Raw genomic sequence first — 15,715 nt, 5'->3', positions numbered from 1 at the left:
GTTCTTTAAAGCATATTCATGTGGATGAAAAACAGAGAGTACCCGACAATCAGCGACTAATGACACGATGATAGACTCTCTCTCCATCAGACACCGTCTAAGTGCCACTTTACCTGCCTAATGGCTGTAATGTTCTCATTTACGGTTCGCTCCTGCACCAGCAGCACATATGTATTTATATCTGACAAGGACCTTTTTAATGTCCCGGATTAAAGATGTACTCTGTGCTTTTTGTAGTTTCACCAGCAGCCATAGCACACACAGTTTAAGCTCTGCTGCTTTACTGTGTGTGGATTAAAGCCCTCCATTAAACGCACCATCGCTCAATAGATTAGCTGATAATGAGACAAGAAGTGGGATTAAGTGGAGTTACACATCTCATTAGATTTTCATTTAAGTATATCCCCCTCGCACTTTTATTGTCATTACACAGTACAGGTACCATGTAACTAAATGGTTTCTCTGCCTTTGACCCATCCTAGTGTCAGGAGCAGTGTGGGGAACGGTGCCTTGCTCAGGGACACCTCGGTAGCACTTGGTCTTGCCGGGGCTTGAACTGGTGACCTTCCAGTTGCCAAGCCAAGTCCCGATGGACTTCACCACCACCGCCCACATACACACATTTGTAGAAGTACACACGTTAAGGATATAGAACAGGGGCAGTAAACATGAACGTATTACATACTGTATGAAGGAATGGGTTTAGATAACATGTCATTTGGAGATTTGATCTGATAAGATTTAAAGAAACATTTGTATGATAACATTGTGTTGGTTTATAAAGAGACTTACAGAGCCCTCGTAATATGTGTGTTTATTATATGTTATCTATTTTAAACCAATGTTAGGACAGATGTAACGAGTGTTCTACGAGCATTAAGTCGTTGTATTAGACTAGTTTTAGGCTACTTGGTTAGGTGTTTTGAAGCTTGTAAAAGGCTCTGTATACAGAAACTCTCTCTAGTGTTGGTAAGATATATTTTAAATATTTCCTCTCTCAAGCTTCAGATAGCTTTTCCACTTGAGATATTTCACTTGTACTTGTAATTGAATTTACTCGAAGACACGGGTTATCGAATTACTAGAACGTTTAGGTGATTTTTTGGGGTGACAAGACGAGACAGTCTCAAAGAAAACTAAAGCGCCAGTAGCTGCTACATCTGTATGCACCTTGGATCCTCACATCAAAACTATTAGGGCACTCATGTCTAAACACTGCTGGAAACAAAGGTACAGGGCGGCTGCTGAGTCCCGTGCATTAGAGGAGTTCTGTATACCTGTCAATGATTGGCTTAATACACAACAAGTGAAAACAGCTTGTTTTCATTATTGTTTCACTTGTTTTTGGAGCAGCATTTTCTCCAGTGTCTCTTACTGGTTTAAACCCTGTATTACTTAAATTAGATGTCAATGGTTTGTGCTGGTGAAAGTGTTTGTGTCTTACTGGCAGGCCAACATAAAACGTGGCGGGCATCCTGCGCAGAATGGCTGGATCTACATCCTGTGGTCTGTTAGAGGCTCCCATCACCATCACCTACAATCAGAAGAATCAACAGGCAAGATTATTTAAAAAGCACAATTTAACAACAAGGCGACTCAAAGTGCTTTACAAGAAACATCAGACATTGCATTTCAAAACGGTCACTAAAAGCCAAGACAATACTTTAAAAAAACAAGCTGAAATTGGGTAACACAGGTACAGAAATATAATAATAGGTAGAGTGCAGTGAAAGATATGACAAGTTTTTAGATTTGATAACAGGCAGAGGCAACAAGAACAGTCTTAAGCCTGGACTTTAAAGTATTAAAGGGGACCTATGATGCAAAATGCACTTTTCCCCGGTGTATCAGGGAACTCACGCAGCATCAGAAAATAAAACCCTCTCTCTTTTCCTCCGTACCCAAATCTCTAAAAACGGGGAACAACAGAGCTGATCCAGATTTGCGTCCGATATGACGTAATATCTGAAATGTGGACCCACGGGCCAATCAGAAACGTTGCTATCAGAAACAATGCCAGACTGTTTTGGACGTACTATGGTCGGTGTTTACATTAGCATCGCTAACACTCAGAGCTAACCTGTGCTGGAGAGCATGTGTGTGAAGAAGCAGGAAGTAAAGAGGAACTCACATTGTGGTATAACCGGCAAGAGAGAAAGCCTTTGAGCTCCAAACTGTTTCAGAGAGAATCCTTGATAATCCATGATATGGTGCTTCATCACGGCAGCATTTAGTTTAGACGGTAGCTGCCGGGTCCCGCATGAGCTCAGACCCCTCCTATTTTATTTTTAAAGCTTTATCCCCAAATCAGCACGTTTGAAACAGGAAGTGAAACAGAGGGATATGAGGCATGGCTAGAATGATCTGTTTGGTATTTTGAGGAAAACACTTCATAGACATGTTTTTTATATATTTGTATATATCTGAGACCTATGCTATTGCCTAAAAATAGCATGATAGGTGACCTTTAAGAGTTTTAGCAGACCTGCAGTTTTCTGGTAGTTTATTCCACATATATGAAGCCTAACAACAACTGAACGATGCTTCTGTGATTAAAACCAAACCTAGTATTGCATTCAAACATAAAGACCTGCATACATGTTGATGTAGAAGAGACATGAACAAGGGGAATTTGCATGATAGGTGACCTTTAAGAGATGACAGAAATCCCACCCATTCAGTGCCAGTGTGACTACATCTGGTAGATACATTATAATAAAGACTCCTGGTGGTGCTACCTGCGTGGTGGAGGAAGTGTCCAGGCCGTCCCACAGGCTCATGAACTGGGCCTTCATCATGGCCGTGGCCTCGTGGTCCAGGCTGGAGCGGTTCCTCAGAAACGAATCTGACACACAGGAGACAAGCAGGACATTCTTATTTTAGCACTAGCACTAGCATTGGCTATTCTTCCTGGGGTCCTCACACACACAAAACATACATCAAACTAAACAGCTCATAATTTCCCGCAATTTACAGTGCTATATGAAGTGAAACTAAAATGGTCATCCACAGTTCAATTTGACTTCATAATATTGAGATAATGTTTTAGCAACCTTTTGAAATGTATTTGAGAAATAAAGATGGAGACAGCATTTACACAACACATCACAGACTAAGATCAGTAACATCAGGGACATTTCGTGGGGATGAAACATGAACGAAAATGTGAAATCCTGCCAAGTATATCCGTCTGATTTCTGGTCAGAATACGTCTTTACACTTGATAATGAATATTGAAGAAGTAACAATGCAGTGAGATACAGGGTCTTGTTGTTAGACAATGCATCTTAAGTATCTTGTTAAGTCAAGGGCTCGATTTTTATTTGAAAAACACATTTGTATTAGAAATTCACCAACTAACATCATATGACAGAAGACTTTTGAACATATTCTGGCTTATTTTGTATCATAACATTTCCTGATTCTGATAAAATATAGTTCAAAAGAAGTTTTCCAAGTTTATTACAAGATCTAATTTATAGAAATATCCCATCTTATTTCAAGAAATCCTACCAAGCTAATGTTCACTTGTTCTATTTGCAGATTATTGTACTTATTACAAGTGAAAACACCTTACAGCATTTTTCCCAGTGTACATTACATTACATGGTATTTGACGCTTTTATCCAAAGCACTTACACTTCAATACTATGGGACTTAAAACGGTGAAAACCTCAGATATCAATATCAGTGTCATCATTTATTTTTGAAAAGGTAAAGATAAACACCACATGGTCATCAGACTCACCAATCTCATCGATGAAGATGATGCAGGGCTGGATCTTGACAGCCAATGAGAAGACGGCAGCCGTGAGCTTCTGTGATTCGCCGTACCACATGTCCGTCAGCGTGGACGCCTGCAGGTTGATGAACTTACAGCCCGACGCTTTGGCTGTTGCCTTGGCGATCATCGTCTTCCCACATCCTGGAGGACCAAACAATAAAACACCTGCAAGGACAAAAATAAATAAATTAATTAGGTAAAAACAGTACATTTGAACCTTGTAGAGATTTAAGAAGTAGTGATATTCCTGCAGACATTACACAGTATGTCTAAATATTACATCCTGTTTGAGCAAAACGACAGAATGTACATTTTTACACATGATTTAACAGTTTATAGACCTTTTATTTTAAGTGTTTTAATGCACCTAAACTCCTCAAGAGTTCAGACGTATTGATTGCAAGGCATTCGCTGTAAAAGAAAAAGTGTTTTACTGAAGTTAAATGTTGTCAAATCTGTGGTAAAACTCATTTTAAGTGTTTAATTTGAGCTCCAGTCACTGTCATTAATTCCTATGAGTCAAATTTAAGGACATTTTGACTTATATAAACTATAGGAATATTGTTTAAAGGTCACTTATTATGCAAAATCCACTTCTCCATGTCTCTTCTACATCAACATGTGTCCCCTCTTCTTCATGTCTCTTCTACATCACCATGTGTCCCCTCTTCTTCATGTCTCTTCTACATCAACATGTGTCCCCTCTTCTTCATGTCTCTTCTACATCACCATGTGTCCCCTCTTCTTCATGTCTCTTCTACATCAACATGTGTCCCCTCTTCTTCATGTCTCTTCTACATCAACATGTGTCCCCTCTTCTCCATGTCTCTTCTACATCAACATGTGTCCCCTCTTCTTCATGTCTCCTCTACATCAACATGTGTCGCCTCTTCTCCATGTCTCTTCTACATCAACATGTGTCCCCTCTTCTTCATGTCTCTTCTACATCAACATGTGTCTCCTCTTCTCCATGTCTCTTCTACATCAACATGTATCCCCTCTTCTCCATGTCTCTTCTACATCAACATGTGTCCCCTCTTCTTCATGTATCTTCTACATCAACATGTGTCCCCTCTTCTCCATGTCTCTTCTACATCAACATGTGTCCCCTCTTCTCCATGTCTCTTCTACATCAACATGTGTCCCCTCTTCCTCATGTCTCTTCTACATCAACATGTGTCCCCTCTTCTTCATGTCTCTTCTACATCAACATGTGTCCCCTCTTCTCCATGTCTCTTCTACATCAACATGTGTCCCCTCTTCCTCATGTCTCTTCTACATCAACATGTGTCCCCTCTTCTTCATGTCTCTTCTCCATCAACATGTGTCGTGAAAATGAGCTGATCAGATTTTGGCCACTTTATGATGTCATAACGATGTTTTGTCTTGTGTAGCCATTAGCCAATCAGCAACCAAGGTATCAGCTGCCGTGACATTTTGCGATCGCTAAAGCCGGTTAAACAACGAGGTCCAAAACAAGACTAGACTATAGCTACTTAATATACACACACTCGCCACCAACTGGACAGGGGTGTGAATGACTACATAACAGTTACAGACTACAGTCGAGTAGATCGCCCTCAGTCGACCTGGCCACTAAGGATGTCATATAATGTGGGCCACTAGTGGACATTTTGGCGCTGTTCTGAGTGTGTTCTAATGTGTCAAAATGACGGACTGCTTTCAGATTTTTCCGTCATTGTTAGAAAAAATCCGTCATTGACGGAAAATATTCGGTTAACGCGACCTCTGTCTGAGACCTGTACTATTTTGATGAAAACCAGTATAATACGGGACCTTTAAAGTGTGTGCTACAGATGGAACATTTGGCCCTGCTTGCTGCATACTTTATAGAAGTTGCATGATGTAAACAAAGGCTGGAGGCTCGATTCCCATAACAGCTAATTTTGGAAGCCGTTTCATCCTCAACTTTGTTTAAAGCTTTCTGTCAAACAGTAAAAACGTGACGTGTTCGTCTGCTGTCAGGCGGCCAGGAGGATACATACCGTCAGCTCTTTCTGTGACACATTGCTCAGAGGGTCCCGACCTTTTTCCTTAAAAGACCTTTTTTATGTAAACTATTGAACCCTGACTAAGTGAGATGTGTTATGGATACTTCACCTTATAATCATTGATTTGTTAAACTTGACAAATAACCTAAATAATGAACATACTGGCTGCAGGATAAATGTAGAAAATCTGGTATTTTAGAAATACAGCTTTGTTGCATGCATCATGTCGTCTTGCTTATTTTATCTTGAAAAAGCTCATGCACGCTTATAAGGCTATTTTTCAAATTCTGTGTTTTCTTCACCTAACCCTCGACCGTTGTTCTATTAGCTCTTAGGCTGTTTTAACGGCATACTTTTTTCAGGGCGAGGCGGTTTGGCAGAGTGTCAAATACACATTACAGTTAAAGGTGGGGTAAGTTTGAGAAACCGGCTCGAGATACACTTGTTATATTCCATGGAATGCTCTGAACATCCCGATAGCAATGAATATCTGAAGTGCTTTGACAAAAAATCATCTGTGGAAGCCGTGGCGCTGTAAAAAGCACGACCAATCATCTGAGCCGGCTAAAGTAACTGGACGGCCTACCAGCCTGTCAGCCTTCCATCTGGGCACACACTTATCTCGTGCCCTCATTGGTCATGTGCGCGTTCCTGTGTGTTGGAGGAGGGGCTCTGTGAGGAAGTGGCAGATTTCTTCTGGCTGTGTATTTTCAAATTCTAGCGCACTCGAGCTGGTTTCTCCAAAATTACCAACCCCACCTTTAAGAGAAATACAATTAAAAATACATGGAGCTGTAATTCCTACACAGTTGACCTAATTGTCCAAATACTTTCTAAGAAGCACTGAGGATTCAATAATGTCATATCAGTGTTTGGTTTCCAATCCGTTAGAATATCACTCAAAATCAGAACATTTTCCTATTTTGTCCTTTACTGCAATGTTAAGATAAAGGTTAACTTTCTGATTAGACAACATGTGTGTTACCTTTTGGCGGCTGAAAGAGTTTGGATCCCGTTAAAAGGTGTCTCTTCTGGAAGGGCAGGATGACGGTGTCCTGCAGCTCGTTGATCGTCTCGTCCAGACCGGCGATATCCCTCCAGGTCACCTGCAGGGCGGTTCGTATGGAGAGAGAGGTCAGATAACATGGTGCTTTAAAGGTATATATATATATACACATCACAGGTCCAGATATATACAGAACCTGTCTCTGATTGGCTGAACCACCAAACAGATCATTGCATCATTACCCATAATCCCCTCTGTTTCAGCCCCGTTTCCAAAGTGCTGATTCTCTGTCTGTTACTTTAGATGAAAACAAGGAGACCCTCCCCACGCCCCTCTGAGAGAGATTTGGTTACAAAGAACTCAATGGTGCTCTAGAGGAGATTCAGGTGATAAGGGGGGGGGGGGGGGGTTACCTTGGCTGCTGATTGGCTAATGGCTACACAAGACAACACATCGTTATGACATCATAAAGTGGCCAAACTCTGATCAGCTCGTTTTCAGACAGGTTTTTATAGAAATGGATCAAAAAGAGAGAAAATCTTTGTTCCTGAAACTTTCAGAGTCTCTTTCCACAGAGGGGACACATGTTGATGTAGAAGAGACATGAAGAAGAGGGGACACATGTTGATGTAGAAGAGACATGAAGAAGAGGGGACACATGTTGATGCAGAAGAGACATGAAGAAGAGGGGACACATGTTGATGTAGAAGAGACATGAAGAAGAGGGGACACATGTTGATGTAGAAGAGACATGGAGAAGAGGGGACACATGTTGATGTAGAAGAGACATGAAGAAGAGGGGACACATGTTGATGTAGAAGAGACATGGAGAAGAGGGGACACATGTTGATGTAGAAGAGACATGAAGAAGAGGGGACACATGTTGATGTAGAAGAGACATGAAGAAGAGGGGACACATGTTGATGTAGAAGAGACATGAAGAAGAGGGGACACATGTTGATGCAGAAGAGACATGAAGAAGAGGGGACACATGTTGATGTAGAAGAGACATGAAGAAGAGGGGACACATGTTGATGTAGAAGAGACATGAAGAAGAGGGGACACATGTTGATGTAGAAGAGACATGAAGAAGAGGGGACACATGTTGATGTAGAAGAGACATGAAGAAGAGGGGACACATGTTGATGTAGAAGAGACATGAAGAAGAGGGGACACATGTTGATGTAGAAGAGACATGAAGAAGAGGGGACACATGTTGATGTAGAAGAGACATGGAGAAGAGGGGACACATGTTGATGTAGAAGAGACATGGAGAAGAGGGGACACATGTTGATGTAGAAGAGACATGAAGAAGAGGGGACACATGTTGATGTAGAAGAGACATGAAGAAGAGGGGACACATGTTGATGTAGAAGAGACATGAAGAAGAGGGGACACATGTTGATGTAGAAGAGACATGAAGAAGAGGGGACACATGTTGATGTAGAAGAGACATGAAGAAGAGGGGACACATGTTGATGTAGAAGAGACATGAAGAAGAGGGGACACATGTTGATGTAGAAGAGACATGAAGAAGAGGGGACACATGTTGATGTAGAAGAGACATGAAGAAGAGGGGACACATGTTGATGTAGAAGAGACATGAAGAAGAGGGGACACATGTTGATGTAGAAGAGACATGAAGAAGAGGGGACACATGTTGATGTAGAAGAGACATGAAGAAGAGGGGACACATGTTGATGTAGAAGAGACATGAAGAAGAGGGGACACATGTTGATGTAGAAGAGACATGAAGAAGAGGGGACACATGTTGATGTAGAAGAGACATGAAGAAGAGGGGACACATGTTGATGTAGAAGAGACATGAAGAAGAGGGGACACATGTTGATGTAGAAGAGACATGAAGAAGAGGGGACACATGTTGATGTAGAAGAGACATGAAGAAGAGGGGACACATGTTGATGTAGAAGAGACATGAAGAAGAGGGGACACATGTTGATGTAGAAGAGACATGAAGAAGAGGGGACACATGTTGATGTAGAAGAGACATGGAGAAGAGGGGACACATGTTGATGTAGAAGAGACATGAAGAAGAGGGGACACATGTTGATGTAGAAGAGACATGAAGAAGAGGGGACACATGTTGATGTAGAAGAGACATGAAGAAGAGGGGACACATGTTGATGTAGAAGAGACATGAAGAAGAGGGGACACATGTTGATGTAGAAGAGACATGAAGAAGAGGGGACACATGTTGATGTAGAAGAGACATGAAGAAGAGGGGACACATGTTGATGTAGAAGAGACATGAAGAAGAGGGGACACATGTTGATGTAGAAGAGACATGAAGAAGAGGGGACACATGTTGATGTAGAAGAGACATGAAGAAGAGGGGACACATGTTGATGTAGAAGAGACATGAAGAAGAGGGGACACATGTTGATGTAGAAGAGACATGAAGAAGAGGGGACACATGTTGATGTAGAAGAGACATGAAGAAGAGGGGACACATGTTGATGTAGAAGAGACATGAAGAAGAGGGGACACATGTTGATGTAGAAGAGACATGAAGAAGAGGGGACACATGTTGATGTAGAAGAGACATGAAGAAGAGGGGACACATGTTGATGTAGAAGAGACATGAAGAAGAGGGGACACATGTTGATGTAGAAGAGACATGAAGAAGAGGGGACACATGTTGATGTAGAAGAGACATGAAGAAGAGGGGACACATGTTGATGTAGAAGAGACATGAAGAAGAGGGGACACATGTTGATGTAGAAGAGACATGAAGAAGAGGGGACACATGTTGATGTAGAAGAGACATGAAGAAGAGGGGACACATGTTGATATAGAAGAGACATGAAGAAGAGGGGACACATGTTGATGTAGAAGAGACATGAAGAAGAGGGGACACATGTTGATGTAGAAGAGACATGGAGAAGAGGGGACACATGTTGATGTAGAAGAGACATGAAGAAGAGGGGACACATGTTGATGTAGAAGAGACATGAAGAAGAGGGGACACATGTTGATGTAGAAGAGACATGAAGAAGAGGGGACACATGTTGATGTAGAAGAGACATGAAGAAGAGGGGACACATGTTGATGTAGAAGAGACATGAAGAAGAGGGGACACATGTTGATGTAGAAGAGACATGAAGAAGAGGGGACACATGTTGATGTAGAAGAGACATGAAGAAGAGGGGACACATGTTGATGTAGAAGAGACATGAAGAAGAGGGGACACATGTTGATGTAGAAGAGACATGAAGAAGAGGGGACACATGTTGATGTAGAAGAGACATGAAGAAGAGGGGACACATGTTGATGTAGAAGAGACATGGAGAAGAGGGGACACATGTTGATGTAGAAGAGACATGAAGAAGAGGGGACACATGTTGATGTAGAAGAGACATGAAGAAGAGGGGACACATGTTGATGTAGAAGAGACATGAAGAAGAGGGGACACATGTTGATGTAGAAGAGACATGGAGAAGAGGGGACACATGTTGATGTAGAAGAGACATGAAGAAGAGGGGACACATGTTGATGTAGAAGAGACATGAAGAAGAGGGGACACATGTTGATGTAGAAGAGACATGAAGAAGAGGGGACACATGTTGATGTAGAAGAGACAAGGAAGAAGAGGGGACACATGTTGATGTAGAAGAGACATGGAGAAGAGGGGACACATGTTGATGTAGAAGAGACATGGAGAAGAGGGGACACATGTTGATGTAGAAGAGACATGAAGAAGAGGGGACACATGTTGATGTAGAAGAGACATGAAGAAGAGGGGACACATGTTGATGTAGAAGAGACATGGAGAAGAGGGGACACATGTTGATGTAGAAGAGACATGAAGAAGAGGGGACACATGTTGATGTAGAAGAGACATGAAGAAGAGGGGACACATGTTGATGTAGAAGAGACATGAAGAAGAGGGGACACATGTTGATGTAGAAGAGACATGAAGAAGAGGGGACACATGTTGATGTAGAAGACATGAAGAAGGTGACCTTTAAAATCAAGATGTCATGAATTAGGATTACAGCATTCACCATCATCGTCTGTGGATCAACAAGATGAGACGCTATGTTCATCTCGTAATCTGTCAGACTGACGCCCTCAACGCCGATCCTCCTCATCAGCCGTTCTGCCTGCATCGGACACACACACACACACACACACCACACACACACACACACACACACACACACACACACACACACACTTCAGCTGGAGAAACTAAAGGAAAACAGATGACAGAACAAATCCTGGAAAGAAAGTGTCTCCCTCCCTTGACTGCAGTGACTCGCATAGCCGAGGGAAGTAGGGGTGCCGGGGGTGCTGCAGCACCCCCTGTTGGCGAGTGGTGTACATTTGAAAAACTGAGTGACCACCTAAATAAAAATGATTAAACTACATAAAATAGTTATGATTTTACTTAAAATAAAATTAGCTGTATACAGTAACATATAATAGTCATAGTATATATCAGGTGGCTTGAATTTATTTTCCAAATAAAATCCGAGTCATCTAGGTCGTGGGAGAGTGACGTAATTGACGCGACACACACACTGCAGAGTGACAACTTTCTAGAATGGCGCAAAAAAGGATTTTGGATTTTTTTCTCCAACAAACAACCCAATAAAAAGAGTGGACCACCAGCTACTCCTCAGCCACCACCTCTACAACTAGAGTAATACACAGAAGAGACTGACACATCTGGCTTTGATGCATGTCAACAGTAACATTTTGGACAATGTGGATGTATCTGCTCTAATGAGGGTCATTAGTGCCACCCCAGGCTACATTTGGAGTTTTGTGAAGCACAAGGTAAGACGATATTTTTCCTTTAATGCTGCTGCCGCTGTGCAGTGTTTGCCTTGTCAATCAGTTACAATTGAATTCATAGTTTTATTAATATTGTAAATAATATTTTCTGACTATTTGTAATGTTATGTAGGTTTGTAAGACCCATAGTTAGCATGTGCAGCTGTTGCTAAGTGATGTAGGTCTATAATGGTTTAGTAAGCCTAACAGTTAAGGCACCCCAGGTGAATAGGGTAATTTCTCCAGTTAATTACCTACAATAAGGCAATTGTTTCTTATATTCCAAGTTTTCTGAATATGCAAATTACCCATTATCTCATTACATTTGCGCATATTTTAACACATTTCAGGAACCGAAATTTGGATAAAATTCTCGTTTCACTTTGTAGTCATATTAGCATCTAAGGATTTTACAGAAGGGATTTTGGATCTCTCTTTTTATCACTCCATAAATCAGAACATACTGGCAACAGCCCTAAAATACCAATGTTCGCCATGTTTCTAGGTATAAAATCTTATATAATTCAGGCTATGAATGATATATGAACAAACCCTTCTGTAAAAGCCTTCATAATATTGATAGGAATATAACTAGAAGGTTTGGTGTCTCTACGTGCTACTGAAGTGGACATTTCGAACTCAGAGTAGGAGAAAAAACTCATTTTGAGAAAACGACCTTGAAAGATGGCAGTGAGGCGCTAGCTGAACCCTCCTGTTCTCTGGATGACAGCTTGCACATCGCCGCACTCCGTGAAGGCATTTCATGTTCGGGGTCATTTGTTTCTTGTATAACCTTGCTTCGTGCAAGTGACAATTGTTGTCGTGTTCTCTGTGAACGTTTTTTTCTCCGTTCTTTTGCCATTTTGAGATTTAAATTTCTAGCGGAAAGCTAACCAGGAAGTGTTTTAGCACACCACGTGACGCATCTGAACGAATCACGTTGTCAGAAATTGACACCAGCCAATGAGATTTCGTTTCTTGGTTTAAGACCCCTTTGTGCTTTCACGATTGGTTGCTGAAACGAAGGAAATGACCATATTTGGATCCGATGAGATTGTGCAGGAGAGACGGAGCTTTTTCAACGATGACATTGTGCAAACAGCGGTCGCGGTACTTTTAGTTACGTTAGAATGCTAACTTTTGGTGAATTTAGGAGAAATATACAGATGCAAATAGACAAACTATAGTAAAATGAACACGTGAATGTGTATTTTGTACGTTTTCCTTCCAAAAGCCTGAAAGAAAACATGTTATAGAATCAAAATAGCACAAAATCTCAAAATTGACCAGTGCATAAAAAACGATGTTTTTGCGTGCCGTGTCTCGCCTTTAACAAACAATGTATGCGGCTCGTATCGCTGACAGCCGGGCCGGCACCGCCTTTTTGTTATTTTTTAAACGGCTCCCTCCCCACTTTTGGCAGCACCCCCCCCCCACACCATATAAAACCCAGAAGTAAACTCCTTCCGGTTCCTTCGTCAAAAACGCAACGCAGTTTCTCCAAAGGGTTTTAGAAAACAGCTGGAACTAAGGTCTGTGGTTGAGACACGTTTAAGAGACGGGTCACGTTTTGTTCAGCCGGATAATCTCCACATCCTACTTTTATCATTTTCTATCATAAATCTAGTCGCCAGAATCTAAATGCTAACGTTATGCTATAAAGGAACTACAGCAGGGTCGCTGCTTCAACGTCAACTTAAGATGCATATTCAAACTACAGACTCTAAATGGAACAAGTTGAAGTGTTTGTTTGAACACTTTGCAGGAGGCAGGGACTGGCTTTCAAGCAGAACAGAAACTAACTCAGAGGAGTGATTACTGTTCGGCGTAATGACGTACAACGACCTCCACAGCTTCTGTAGTCCTGTTCAGCCACTTGGTAGCAACCATCGTTTCTCAGACACGGCAACTCTTCAGAAATCACCAGCGCGGTCGCTGCTGATGATTTAATGTCGTAGAACAAAACGTGATCCGTCTCTTCAATGCGTCTCAACCACAGACCTGAGTTCAGCTGTTTTCCTAAACCCTGGAGAAACTGCATTGCTTTTTATCGAAGAAACCGGCCGTGGTAAAAATGCTAACTTACTTCCGGGTTTTCGGACGCGTCACTGCGGTTCTCTATTGTGCTCCTATTGTGTTATATTGTTTTTGTTCCCTGTACAGCACTTTGGTCAACTGACTTTTGACTTTTTAAATGTGCTATATAAGTAAATAAAGATTGAGAACATGCATAACATTCACCTGGTTGCAATTCACACATTATTTATCCAATATATCATATTCCAATTACTTGTATATAGACTCTGATTGCACTATTTCTATTCTATTTGTATTTCCTTGCTTGATTGTATCAGTTGTGTTGTGTTGGAGGAGCCTGTGACCTCAGATTTTCATCGACATACCTACACTACCTAGCTACGTACGAAGGACGATAAAAGCCTTGAACTTGAGATCTAACAGAACATAAATGCCTGTGTTCCACTTGCCCTTTTCTTGGCTTGGCTCTTCTGTTTGGAGGTAGGGTCCATAGCATCCATCGCCCATTTGATGCCGTAATATGTCACAGCGCCAAAGATGGTCAGCCTCAGAATCATGCCCAACACTTCATTTCTGGACAGAGGTCGCAGCAGGGCGTCCCGCGGGAGATCTTTCAGCAACATCTCTGCTGGGGGAGATCAGTCCATCGGCTGGAGGAAGGGAACAGAGAGTAAGTTCACCGAGAAGAACTACACCTGCACACTCGTCTGTGTTGATATGGTGTGTGTGTTACATGTTGTGATGCTATATGTCAGTGCTTCTCAAACTTTGTTCAGTAGTGTACCCCCTTTGAAACATTTTCTCAGCCAAGTACCCCCTGACCGACCCCGGACATTTCTGACAGAAAAAGCCTATTTAAATAATTCCAACAGAGTGATGTTCCCTCAGTGTGTGATGTATTAACTCCTTCATGCATGCATTACAACAAACTAAGGATATTTTCATCTTTATGCATGAAAAAAAAGATTTTTCCAAGGAGTTTTTCAATTGAATTAATATATGTTTAACAAACCAATGAACAACATGATTATTAAAAACTATAAATATAAAACACAAATGTAACATGTTTATATGAGGACCCCCTTAGTGGATCTAGGAATATTTTATATACAATTGTATTTTCCATTTAACTTATTGTACTAAGATTATTTTTGTAATCCTGCATGGTCTTTTTTTAATTAACCTTTTTTTTTTTCCCTCACCTACCCCCTGCAGTACCCCAACGTACCCCTAGGGGTCCGCGTACCCCCATTTGAGAATCATTGCTATATGTGACGTGTGTTGTTGGATTTTATTGTTCTCTTTTATCCTTTCGCCTCGATCTACTTCATCCTTTCTCTATAACTAATGCGTATTAGTGATTTTAAAAATTATTATCATCTGGCCGGGGACAACAGCTGGAAATGAGCAATGTTGGATAAAGCTGCCCCATTTACTGTTCTTTGTGGCAGTTGATCAATGGGGACTGTCCACGACACTATAAACAAATAAACGAAACTAAGAAGAATTCAGACGGACACATAAACAAGAACGTAAGGTAGAGTAAATAGCCATCAGGTTTGCAATGCAATTCTGCCTGGTCGTGTGCTGGCGCTCCACCCTGTGAACTATAATCCCATATTGCTTGAATTGACAAATAACACAATAAAATGTCCTCCTGTATTTAAATGTCAATATTTCAGGTTAAAAATCAAATGTCCTGAAATCAAATACGCATATGAATGGCGATGAGGAGATTGAACCAAATCATTTTCGAGATAAGTCGAGAATGTTACATAAAACACAGACGCGGGTACATTTGCATGTGGCCTTCCACTTTGTGGCATGATGGGGGAAACATTACGTTATCACATTTTTGGTAGATACTAAACATGTCACCTGTTCTCCCAAAGAAGCCATATGCATCCTGTCTGTGAGTGTTAGTCTGTCTTTAGAAGCTCTCCTTTGTTTCTACTTTTCTTGTATTTTCTCACAACTCTTTACCTTTTATTGTACAATACTTTAACCTGCACTCACATCTGCACACTTATGTAATATATTTAACAATCCAAATATGTATGCATGTCCATTCAATTG

General features: G+C 41.2%; 1 protein-coding gene across 1 annotated transcript in view; it reads right to left on the bottom strand.

Annotated features, from left to right (window-relative positions):
* Positions 1-15,715, bottom strand: part of atad1a (ATPase family AAA domain containing 1a) — a 29,885-nt gene that overhangs the window by 12,621 nt on the left and 1,549 nt on the right. The window contains exons 2-7 of the mRNA XM_071204444.1: positions 14,085-14,289; positions 10,828-10,922; positions 6,782-6,902; positions 3,749-3,949; positions 2,739-2,845; positions 1,445-1,534 (exon numbers count right to left, since the gene is read on the bottom strand). Of these exons, the coding sequence (XP_071060545.1) occupies positions 1,445-1,534; positions 2,739-2,845; positions 3,749-3,949; positions 6,782-6,902; positions 10,828-10,922; positions 14,085-14,262 (792 nt within the window). The 5' untranslated portion in view covers positions 14,263-14,289. The remainder of the gene's footprint in view (positions 1-1,444; positions 1,535-2,738; positions 2,846-3,748; positions 3,950-6,781; positions 6,903-10,827; positions 10,923-14,084; positions 14,290-15,715) is intronic.

Source organism: Pseudochaenichthys georgianus, chromosome 9 (assembly GCF_902827115.2).
Source record: "Pseudochaenichthys georgianus chromosome 9, fPseGeo1.2, whole genome shotgun sequence".
Lineage (NCBI taxonomy): Eukaryota > Metazoa > Chordata > Actinopteri > Perciformes > Channichthyidae > Pseudochaenichthys > Pseudochaenichthys georgianus.
The sequence above is the reverse complement of the archived record's forward strand: the minus strand, read 5'-3'. Positions and strand labels throughout refer to the sequence as shown.